At 38.9% G+C, this 12,735-nt stretch overlaps 1 protein-coding gene across 6 annotated transcripts in view; it reads left to right on the forward strand.

Annotated features, from left to right (window-relative positions):
• KLHL2 (kelch like family member 2) overlaps positions 1 to 12,735 on the forward strand; it is a 163,169-nt gene that overhangs the window by 53,334 nt on the left and 97,100 nt on the right. For 4 of the 6 annotated variants that reach the window (XM_060400599.1, XM_060400600.1, XM_060400601.1 and 1 more), the window contains exon 4: positions 10,742 to 10,863. The exons of the other annotated variants lie outside the window; for them this stretch is intronic. In XM_060400599.1, coding sequence (XP_060256582.1) covers positions 10,742 to 10,863 — 122 coding nt within the window. The remainder of the gene's footprint in view (positions 1 to 10,741; positions 10,864 to 12,735) is intronic. 6 annotated transcript variants of the gene reach the window in all.

Genomic DNA, 12,735 nt, shown 5'->3' on the forward strand with positions numbered 1-12,735 from the left:
CTGGAATTCCATTACCTCCACTAGCTTTGTTTGTACTGATGCTTCCTATGGCCCACTTGACTTTGCATTCCAGGGTGTCTGGCTCTAAGTGAGTGTTCACACCGTCATGGTTATCCAGGCCATCAAGATCTTTTTTGTATAGTTCTTCTGTGTATTCTTCCCACCTCTTCTTAATATCTTCTGCTTCTGTTAGGTTGATACTGTTTTTGTTCTTTATTGTGTTTACCTTTTCATGAAATGTTCTCTTGGTTGGTATTTCTAATTTTCTTAAAGATAGCTCTAGTCTTTGCCATTCTTGTGTTTTCATCTATTTCTTTGCATTTTTTGCTTAAAAAGGCTTTCTTATCTCTCCTTGATAGTCTCTGGAACTCTTTGTTCCATTATCCTCTGCCATTTCTCAATTTCATAATTCCATCTTCAGGAAACTCTATCTTTTTGAGTGAAGAACTGTTCCAGATGCCTTTTACAGTCTTCCAGGGAATTGAAATTTTTTAATTAAGAGTATTTTGTAAAGACTAAAATAAATGGACATCTGAAGATGCAATATCTGATGAATATGGCAGATGAATCAGAAATTCTCAGCCAAGCTGTAACAGTTTTTGCCTGGTCATCAAAGAAACACACGCTTATGTATTATTATCCTAGTGGGATATTATGCATTTTCTGTTGACTAATTCCAAATGCTTTTCTTCAGGTGTTGCTTTCACTTTCCCATCTAGTTGGAAACAGTGCTTGTTGGAATTAATCATTTGGTTTTCTCCAAGGAGCTCATAATAGAGGATTCTCTTTCTATCCTACCGTATACACAGCATCACCTTCTTTGGATGAACATTGGCCTTTGGGTAGGTTAGTAGTGGTTCATTTCTCTTGCCCTATGATCTCTTCCATTCCACATTCTTGTACAGTATCCACTTTTCATCACTCATCACAATTTGTTTTATTTTTATTTATTTTTTTTTTTTTAGTTTTTAATTTTTTTTAATTTTAAAATCTTTAATTCTTACATGCGTTCCCAAACATGAACCCCCTTCCCACCTCCCTCCCCATAACATCTCTCTGGATCATCCCCATGCACCAACCCCAAGCATGCTGTATCCTGCGTCAGACATAAGACTGGCGATTAGATTCTTACATGATAGTATACATGTTAGAATGCCATTCTCCCAAATCATCCCACCCTCTCCCTCTCCCTCTGAGTCCAAAAGTCCGTTATACACATCTGTGTCTTTTTTGCTGTCTTGCATACAGGGTCGTCATTGCCATCTTCCTAAATTCCATATATATGTGTTAGTGTACTGTATTGGTGTTTTTCTTTCTGGCTTACTTCACTCTGTATAATTGGCTCCAGTTTCATCCATCTCATCAGAACTGATTCAAATGAATTCTTTTTAATGGCTGAGTAATACTCCATTGTGTATATGTACCACAGCTTTCTTATCCATTCATCTGCTGATGGACATCTAGGTTGTTTCCATGTCCTGGCTATTATAAACAGTGCTGCGATGAACATTGGGGTACATGTGTCTCTTTCCATTCTGGTTTCCTCGGTGTGTATGCCCAGCGTGGGATTGCTGGGTCATAAGGCAGCTCTATTTGCAATTTTTTAAGGAATCTCCACACTGTTCTCCATAGTGGCTGTACTAGTTTGCATTCCCACCAACAGTGTAGGAGGGTTCCCTTTTCTCCACACCCTCTCCAGCATTTATTGCTTGCAGATTTTTGGGTCGCAGCCATTCTGACTGGTGTGAAGTGGTACCTCATTGTGGTTTTGATTTGCATTTCTCTAATAATGAGTGATGTTGAGCATCTTTTCATGTGTTTGTTAGCCATCCGTATGTCTTCTTTGGAGAAATGTCTATTTAGTTCTTTGGCCCATTTTTTGATTGGGTCATTTGTTTTTCTGGACTTGAGCTGCATAAGTTGCTTATATATTTTTGAGATTAGTTGTTTGTCAGTTGCTTCATTTGCTATTATTTTCTCCCATTCAGAAGGCTGTCTTTTCACCTTGCTTATATTTTCCTTTGTTGTGCAGAAGTTTTTAATTTTAATCAGATCCCATTTGTTTATTTTTGCTTCTATTTCCAGAATTCTGGGAGGTGGATCATAGAGGATCCTGCTGTGATTTATGTCTGAGAGTGTTTTGCCTATGTTCTCCTCTAGGAGTTTTATAGTTTCTGGTCTTACATTTAGATCTTTAATCCATTTTGAGTTTATTTTTGTGTACGGTGTTAGAAAGTGATCTAGTTTCATTCTTTTACAAGTGGTTGACCAGTTTTCCCAGCACCACTTGGTAAAGAGATTGTCTTTACTCCATTGTATATTCTTGCCTCCTTTGTCAAAGATAAGGTGTCCATAGGTGTGTGGATTTATCTCTGGGCTTTCTATTTTGTTCCATTGATCTATATGTCTGTCTTTGTGCCAGTACTATACTGTCTTGGTGACTGTGGCTTTGTAGTAGAGCCTGAAGTCAGGCAAGTTGATTCCTCCAGTTCCATTCTTCTTTCTCAAGATTGCTTTGGCTATTCGAGGTTTTTTGTATTTCCATACAAATCTTGAAATTATTTGTTCTAGTTCTGTGAAAAATACGGCTGGTAGCGTGATAGGGATTGCATTGAATTTGTAAACTGCTTTCGGTAGTATACTCATTTTCACTATATTGATTCTTCCGATCCATGAACATGGTATATTTCTCCATCTATTAGTGTCCTCTTTGATTTCTTTCCTCAGTGTTTTATAGTTTTCTATATATAGGTCTTTAGTTTCTTTAGGTAGATATATTCCTAAGTAGTTTATTCTTTTCGTTGCAATGGTGAATGGAATTGTTTCCTTAATTTTTTTTTTCTACTTTCTCATTGTTAGTGTATAGGAATGCAAAGGATTTCTGTGTGTTGATTTTATATCCTGCAACTTTACTATATTCATTGATGAGCTCTAGTAATTTTCTGGTGGAGTCTTTAGGGTTTTCCATGTAGAGGATCATGTCATCTGCAAACAGTGAGAGTTTTACTTCTTCTTTTCCAATTTGGATTCCTTTTATTTCTTTTTCTGCTCTGATTGCTGTGGCCAAAACTTCCAGAACTATGTTGAATAGTAGCGGTGAAAGTGGACACCCTTGTCTTGTTCCTGACTTTAGGGGAAATGCTTTCAATTTTTCACCATTGAGGATAATGTTTGCTGTGGGTTTGTCATATATAGCTTTTATTATGTTGAGGTATGTTCCTTCTATTCCTGCTTTCTGGAGAGTTTGTATCATAAATGGATGTTGAATTTTGTCAAAGGCCTTCTCTGCATCTATTGAGATAATCATATGGTTTTTATTTTCAACTTGTTAATGTGGTGAATTACATTGATTGATTTGTGGATATTGAAGAATCCTTGCATCCCTATTCCAAGCATCTTTTCTGACCATAATGCATTAATATTAGATCTCAATTACAGGAGAAAAACTATTAAAAATTCCAACATATGGAGGTTGAACAACATACTTCTGAATAACCAAAAAATCACAGAAGAAATCAAAAAAGAAATCAAAATATGCATAGAAACTAATGAAAATGAAAACACAACAACCCCAAACCTGTGGGACACTATAAAAGCAGTGCCAAGAGGAAAGTTCATAGCAATACAGGCATACCTCAAGAAACAAGAAAAAAGTCAAATAAATAACCTAACTCTACAACTAAATCAACTAGAAAAGGAAGAAATGAAGAACCCCAGAGTTAGTAGAAGGAAAGAAATCTTAAAAATTAGGGCAGAAATAAATGCAAAAGAAACAAAAGAGACCATAGCAAAAATCAACAAAGCCAAAAGCTGGTTCTTTGAAAGGATAAATAAAATTGACAAACCATTAGCCAGTCTCATCAAGAAGCAAAGAGAGAAAAATCAAATCAATAAAATTAGAAATGAAAATGGAGAGATCACCACAGACAGAAATACAAAGGATCATAAGAGACTACTATCAGCAGTTGTATGCCAATAAAATGGACAACGTGGAAGAAATGGACAAATTCTTAGAAAAGTACAATTTTCCAAAACTGAACCAGGAAGAAATAGAAAATCTTAACAGACCCATCACAAGCACGGAAATTGAAACTATAATCAGGAATCTTCCAGCAAACAAAAGCCCAGGTCCAGACGGCTTCACAGCTGAATTCTACCAAAAATTTCGAGAAGAGCTAACACCTATCCTACTCAAACTCTTCCAGAAAATTGCAGAGGAAGGTAAACTTCCAAACTCACTCTATGAGGCCACCATCACCCTAATACCAAAACCTGACAAAGATGCCACAAAAAAAGAAAACTACAGGCCAATATCACTGATGAACATACATGCAAAAATCCTCAACAAAATTCTACCAATCAGAATCCAACAACACACTAAAAAGATCATACACAATTTGTTTTAAAATTGGAACGTTTTTGTTACATTTCAGTAAGAGAATTACAGTGGAAATATTGCCAAGAAGGGTTTTTTTTTCCACTTAACTATGTGGGACCCAGACATCAAAAAATTAATATAATGAAGCTGATGCAAATGGTTTTCAGTGCTTAGGTTGGATATTTTTGAGAATATTGATTATCTCCCATGTGATGTAACATTGATTATATTCAGTTAATGTCTCGATCAATTTCAACTGGTCTGCCCAACTGTGAGACATAGTCCAGCAAGCAATCTCCAGCACAAAACTTCACGAATCACTTTTGATAAACTTGGTGAGTCATAACACCTTCTCTATACATTGCAGAAATCTTTCTTTTTTTTAGTTGAATTTCAGTTGCAATAATATGCTGAAAGTGTTCCTTTTTTCAGTATTAAAATGGCTATACAATAATTCACCAATTTTAATGTTTTTTAAAATGCATGCTGTTATGATAGCACATATATAATACACAATACTATACTATACTGTATGTGCTTAGTCATGTCTGACTTTTTCACCCCTGTAGACTGTAACCTGCCAGGCTCCTCTGTCCATGGGATTCTCCAGGCAAGAATACTGGAGTGGGTCACAATAGACAATACAAGCTAACAAAATTTTTCAAATGAAATTAAAGACAACTAAGTGCTACTAGAGCCAGCTTACTGAAAAAACTGGACAAACTTTTAGGCCAACCCAGTGCTAATTGTGTTGAAAGGTGCTACACTTCAAATTGGCACTTGTTTTACTTTTCACTTTTCTAGTCATTTATTTATCCAACCATTATTTATTGGATATCTACCATAGGTCAGGTATTGTGGGATACAGAGGTAAGAAAGATATTATCTGTACTCTCAAGAGGCTTAAGAATCCAGGTGGGGAGAAGCAGATATTAGTATGACAGTGGATTTGTAGGAGGTAGCCTAGGGTAAGAGCCTAACCTAGCCTTGGGTCATCAGCGGATAAGCCTACATGGAGAGGTTCCAGCTGAGTCTTGAAGACTCTGTGGGAGTTAGCCTGGGGAATGAGGGCATAGGGGAATGGATGATGAAGCTTGACAAAGACAGTAAGGTAGGAAGTTGCTGGATGTGTGTAGAGAACTATACAGAGTTCCTTCCTTATATAAATTAAGACTGGAAGTGGCAGAGAGAAGACTAGATGGTGAGGCAGGGGTGGAACGTGGACAGGGCCTCCATGGTTTAAACGGGAGGAGCTGGAGGCTTTGAGCATCACAGTCAGTGGTGTGGGGTGCGTCTTACAGCAACACCTTAAAAACTATAACATGAAAAATAGCTTGGCAGAGAACTGATAATTTTTTAGTCATACATATAAATTAAAGTCAAATTGGCTTTTCTCTCAATTGGGCCCAAGTTCTGAGAAATGAATTTACTCCTTGAGGACTAGACACGGCTTTATGCTTCTGTGACTCCAGGCCTTGTGGGCTTTTGCACGTCACCGGGGCCATAGAGGTGAATTAAGAGTGGCCTTTTGTTAAAGTCCAGGTAGGAATTAGGAAAGTATTCTCATGTTTGTCACAAAAGAACTTTTAGATGACACAAATCCTGTCTAGCTACAAGGTCCACAGAGAGTAGGACAAAGGAAGGTGCCTTATATGTAAGGTAAGAATTATGTTTCCGTATTCTTTGCTTTCCCCCTTTTCTGGAAAGGAAAAAGAAGTGCTGAGGCAGAGACACATAGCCCAATACCTTGTCTTCCTGCCATTTAGCATATAACAGAAGCATATCATTAACTTTCTCTCTTCCCTTATAATACCAGTGGATGTTTCACCTCAGGAGGTAGCATAGTAGTTTTTCAGATATTTTAGCTCTTAGGAGAATAGCTATTTTTTGAGATCTTGTGAAAGATAATCTCCAAGGAAGCAGGTAGTTAAATATGTATACTGTGCTCAGTTGTGTCTGACACTTTGCGACCCTGTGGACTGTAGTCCGCCAGGCGTCTCTGTCTGTGAAATTTTCAAGACAGCAACACTGAAGTGGGTTGCCATTTCCTCCTCCAGAGGATCTTCCTGACCCACAAATGGAACCTGAGTCTCCTGTGTCTCCTGCACTGGCAGGTGGATTCTTTACTACTGAGCCACCTGTCTCTTTCCAGTGTTTTAAGTCTGCAAAAGAATTTTGTATAATTACGGATTTCTCTAGGCTTTTATGATAGTTTATGGTACAGTATAAGCTCAGTTCAGTTTCTCAGTTGTGTCCAACTCTTTGCAACTCCATGGACTGCAGCACGCCAGGCTTTTCTGTCCGTCACCAACTCCTGGAGTTTACTCAAACTCATGTCCATTGAGTCGGTGATGCCATCCAACCATCTGATCCTCTGTTGTCCTCTTCTCCTACCTTCAATCTTTCCCAGCAATAAGGTCTTTTCAAATGAGTGAGTTCTTCACATCACATCAAGTATTGGAGTTTCATCTTCAGCATCAGTCCCTCCAATGAATATTCAGGACTGTTATCATTTAGGATGGACTGGTTAGATCTCCTTGCAGTCCAAGGGACGCTCAGAGTCTTCTCTAACACCACAGTTCAAAAGCATCAATTCATCGGCGCTCAGCTTTTTTTACAGTCCAACTCTCACATCCATACAAGAGAACTGGAAAAACTATAGCTTTGAGTAGATGTAGGCAAAGATAGTACAGTATACTGTACCTGAAAAAGAAACAAATTTTCAAGAAATCTGGAAACCATTGTGTTGTTTTTCTAACAGGCAAGGGATGATGGCACTGTTTTCATACTTCTTTTATCTTTGATGCTGAAAGCTTGGCTTCTCTGTACAGAGGTGCCAAATCAAATGTCAGAGACAGAGTTTTGGGTGAAGTAGAGAAGAACTGCTTTATTGCTTTGCCAGCAAAGGATGACACAGTGGCCTCATGCCCGCAAAACCACGTGTCGCTTCCTGGGAAAGAGAGAAATTCTGTAATAACTGTTCAAAGAGGGCATTATCAGTCCATGGACATTCTGATGGGTTGGTAGTGAGATTAGTAGGAGTCAGCATCATCAAACTTCAGGTTCAACTGGTCTGGGATCTACATGCTTGTGGGCGGCATACCATCATTAATCATCTACTTCTCCCACCTGAAGGGAATTTCAGTATCTGCAAAATAGCTCAAAAATATTGTTGTGTGTATCCTTTGATGTGGAAACAGGACCTTGCCCCAAGGCTGCTCTTGACTGTTTGACCTCCCTTCCATAATTAACAACTGCTTGAATCTGACCATTGGAACTCAGGGAAAGTCATGGAGGCTGAATAAAGGCTGTTTCTATAATGAAAGAAATGGGGAACAAAAAGGCCTTGTGACCAGGAGCCCCACAGGACCCTGCACGGTATCAAAACCTGATGAATGTAGAACTAAACGTTTTTGCCAAGGTGTCCCCTAGCGCTCAACACTATTTTTATTTTTTAAAATTTTTTTAATTTTTTTATTTTTTAAGATTTCTAAAGAATACTTTTATTCCTGCCACCTCATTTTTTAAACCCCAGAGGTTATATTTTCAGGGTTAATATAATAAGTTATTATTATTGAAAACAAATCACTGAAAGTTAGCAAAAACTTGGAGGAAAAAAAAATACATATGGACAACAAAACCATTATATGATAAAGTAACTAATGTAGCAAAACCAAGCCAGATACTTGCTCATAAACCTCAAAACTAATACAATTTTTAAGAGAGTGAACGCTCAGTAAATGATGCCTGACACTGCTCAGAGAATAAATGTACAAGAGGTCTTCACTTAAGACCAAACCCTAACCAGCTAACTGGAGGCCTCCACTTTCATTAAGATCTTGGTGAGCCTCGGGAGAGGGTCCCTATTAAGCCACTTAATTCTTTATCCTTAACAAAATTTCCATGTGTGATTAAATGTAGGGATGATGAGTTAAACTGGAATTGAAGTAATCAGTTGATTTCTAAAGCCCAGGAATTATTAAAAAAAGATCAACACTATTTTTAGACTGTCTCGTTTTTGACTGAGTTTTCTTTCACCACTGCTTATGTCTTCCTATTCTTGGGCCGTTATATGTCCATGCATGTGTGCCCAAGCCTACTTCTAGCTCTTCATAAGTCCCCTGGGTTTAGAAGCAACCCCTTCTCTTTTCTCCTACTCCATTTCTTTCCATAAGAGAGCAACTTATTTATGATCCCTAAATGCTTAGCTAGTTCAGTGGGTAGTAGGAAGGAGGTCTTGTACTAAGTCTTTAGTGCAGTGATGTAGAAGGCATCTGGCTTTAGTAATAAATTGTTATTGTTCAGTTGCTCAGTCATGTCCAACTCTATAACCCCATGGATGGCAGCATGCCAGGCTTCCCCGTCCTTCACCATCTCCTGGAGCTGCTCACACTCATGTCCATCAAGTCGGTGATGCCATCCAAGCACCTCGTCTTCTGTGGTCCTCTTCTCCTGCCCTCAGTCTTTCCCAGCATCAGGGTCTTTTCCAGTGAGTCAGCTCTTTGCATCACGTGGCTAGTGTATTGGAGCCTCAGCTTGAGCATCCAGTGAATTCACTTCCGGTGAATATTCAGGCCTGATCTCCTTTAGGATGGACTGGTTGGACCTCCTTGCTGTCCAAGGGACTCTCAAGAGTCTTCTCCAACACCACAATTCAAAAGCATCAATTCTTCAGTCCTCAGCCTTCTTTATGGTCCAGCTATCACATCCATACATGACAACTAGAAAAACCATAGCCTTGACTAGATAGACTTTTGTTGGCACAGTAATGTCTCTGCTTTTTATTATGCTTTCTAGGTTTCTTCCAGGGAGCAAGTGTCTTAATTTCATGGCTGCAGTTACCATCTGCAGTGATTTTGGAGCCCAAGAAAATAAAGTCTGTCACTATTTCCATTGTTTCCCCATCTATTTGCCATGAACTGATGGGACTGGGTACCATGCTCTTAGTTTTCTGAATGTTGAGCTTTAAGCCGGCTCTTTAATTCATGTTCGCTTTCTGCCATGAGGGTAATGTCATGTGCATATCTGAGGTTATTGATATTTCTCCTGTCAGTCTTGATTCCAGCTTGTGCTTCATCCAGCCCAGCATTTCAGATGATGTACTCTGCATAGATTTTAAATAATCAGGGTGACAGTATAACACCCTTGACATACTCCTTTCCCAACTTTGAACCAGTCTGTTGTTCCATGTCTGGTTCTAACTATTATTTCTTGACCCGCATACAGGTTTCTCAGGAGGCAGGTAAGGTGGTCTGGTATTCTATATCTTTAAGAATTTTCCACAGTTGTGAGATCCACACAGTCAAGGTGGTATGGAAATTACCTCAGGATTAAGTTGCTACATATGACAAGCAGGGATGGATTTTGGGCTGGAATGCCCTTTGACAGTTGCCTTGGTTGACTCACCTCTTTAAAAATCCCTCTTTTGCTTGCATTTCCTTGGCATTTTGTATAATTTGTGTTCTGATTGTTTCCTGCCTGAGAGGTGTGTCCTTCCTGAGGGCAGGGGCAGGCCCTGGAGTGCTTGTGAGTGAGTGCTATGAACCTGGCGGTTAGCCTCAAGGGGTAACACTGTGTTCTAGTCATGAGTCGAAATTCAAAAGGGAAAGAAACTGCTTTAAAGCATTGCCAACTAAAAAAATGCACACATTAGAAGTTGAAGATTATGTTTTATTCATTGGACTTTTGGAGGACTTTTGAAGCCCAGGGAGTAGCCTCTCAGATTTTTCTGCGGGAATGATCTGAAGAAATAAGAGAGGAGCCAGGATATGGAGGAGTTTTTGCAAAAATAAAAAATAAAAGAAACAGGTAGTTGGAACACCTAAAGATGAAAAACCAGACAAGTCAATTTAGTGCTTTTCTATGTATGGGAAGATACACGAGTCTGGGCTCATTGAAATAATTCCTTTATTATATATTAGTTTGCCTGTTTTTGTTTTTTTTTCCCCTCATTCTGAATTCCCTCATGGTGTACAGTCTGGGGTGGCCTGCAGTGACTGATGGCTGCAACATTCTTTGTTGACTGATACGGCAGATGACATTCTTTATCCACAGCATGGACCGAAAAATGGCATGGGCAGATCAGGCTGTGAATCTATAATGCCACAGGTGTTAAGAGTTCATGCAGTTGGACACGTGGCATGTTCATCACCATGATATAATTTTCAGGTATAAGTGGTTAACAGAGGTACCTTGTATGGTTTGTTCAGGTAAGCTTTTACGGGAGGTTAGGGAATGTTGTAGGTTTGCTGAAGGGGCTGGCCATTTTGCCTACTGAATACAGTGAGTGGCTGGCCATCTGCCTGGCCTTGGTCTTCCTGCTGGGTGTCTGGTGCAGTGTCAACAATGCTCCTTATGTTTTAGGTGAGATGAGTGAGAGCCGAGCAAAGAGAGTTCGCATCAAGGAGGTGGACGGCTGGACCCTGAGGATGCTGATTGATTATGTTTACACGGCAGAGATTCAGGTGACAGAAGAGAATGTACAGGTAAGGGTGACAGCTCATACCATTTGGTTCTTCACACATGCCAGTTTTGTAATGCAAAAGAGCATACCTATACATAGATACTTTGTATTGTGAAGTGGAATGTCTCCTGCCATATCAATAAACAAAGTCCCACAGCTATCTGAGATTCTGGCACTCTAATGTGAATTTCTAAGCGATTCTGGCAAGCAGCAGCCGTGAATTCCTGAGCTTCCTGATAAGCGGCCCCCACTCCCTGCACAAGGAATTTAAGGATGTCAGTCATCAGCAGTTACAGCCCTCCTGGGGGAACCAGAAGGCCCCAAGGAAATTCAAGAGAGAGAGAAAAAGATCTCGGTAAATATGCTGGATGCTGACCCCAGATAGCTGAGATGCATATGAAAGGCAAGACTTCAATAATCCCAGACTCTTACACCTTCCCTACATAGAAGAATGCTAAATTCCTTAACTTGATATCTGGTTTTTCTTACTTACCAATAATCTTTGATGTTCTGACTGCCTGCCCCTTTGTGGCAAACTTATAGATAGCCTGACTCTTTCCCTCCTGCCTCCTTGGAGCAGTCTCTCAGGGCTACTGAGACGCTGCCTCCTGTATTCCAAGTCCTAAATATTCCCACCAAATAAAATAACTCACTTTGAGGTTCTGACTATATTTTGTAGTCAGCAGTACCAAAGTAATAGAATTTGTTGTTATAACTGTATTTTTTAAGAGAATGATTATAGCTTTTTAATAATGTTTCTAATTTCAGTATCTTTACTTAAAGTTCTAAGACACGAAGCCTTTAGTTCACTGAATGATGCTTGTTCTTTTATGAAAACATGACATGTTCATTCATAAGTACTGGTCAGTGCTGCCCACATTTTCCATTATTTCCTGGAAGGTTAAGTCTGTAAAGAGTGTTTCTGATGCCCAAGAGCCTTCTTACTTCTTTGACAATTTCAGCATCCTCTGTTAGTGATGCTAGAATTCAGCTAAAATTTGACGTTGCATCTCTCTTACTTTCTATAAAGAATGAATATTTTGTATGTATGATGCAAATGTTTAATACAGGTGTGTGTGGAGTAGAAAGTAAAAATCCCTATTTAAAACTATACTTCTCTTTGTACTTACCCATCCCACGCTCTGTGATTTACTTTCTTTCCCTAAAGGTTAGGCTCTGTTTGCTGTTTATCTTTAAGACTGTTTCCTGTGCAGTTACACACACACGCATATATAGGTTTCTTGACAAAAGTATATTTTTACTATACCTGCTGTTCTGAAACTTGCTCTTTCACTGAGCAAACTGTCTTGAAATTCTTTGTGTCAATACATATGGGTCCAGCTCCTTTCTTTTGTGGGGTGTCCCATGTGTTAGTTAGCATACATGGTTTTTCACCTTTACAAAAAATGTTGCAGTGAATGAGCATTTTAATATTTGCATTAAATTTCATGGGATAGATTCTTCAACATATAATTGCTGGATCAAAAGTACATGCATATTTTGATTTCTGATAGATGTGCCAGACTGCCATCTAAAAGTTTGTATTTATTTATGCTCCTTCCAATAGATTGACTGTGTTTTGAGGATAGCAAAAACAACTAGGGCTAACTTCTTAAGAAATAATCTCTATAAATTCTACTTGCACAAATAGGAAATCTTTTGTTCCTTGTAATTATGTCCCTATGTAATTATGGCATAAGAAATATGCCACAGAATATTTTAGTTGGGAAACTGAAAACTTTGCACTTTAACTTGTTAGGACATGGTGTTATTAAATTTTAAATATTGGCAGTGGTAAGGCCTCCTGGTAATCCTTCCTAGATAGCCTCAGTAAACCTCTGCTTGGAAGTCCCAGTCATAAGGTAAAGCATTTGAAAAGCCTTGGTTGAGCCTG

Source organism: Ovis aries, chromosome 17, assembly GCF_016772045.2.
Source record: "Ovis aries strain OAR_USU_Benz2616 breed Rambouillet chromosome 17, ARS-UI_Ramb_v3.0, whole genome shotgun sequence".
In the NCBI taxonomy this organism is placed as follows: domain Eukaryota; kingdom Metazoa; phylum Chordata; class Mammalia; order Artiodactyla; family Bovidae; genus Ovis; species Ovis aries.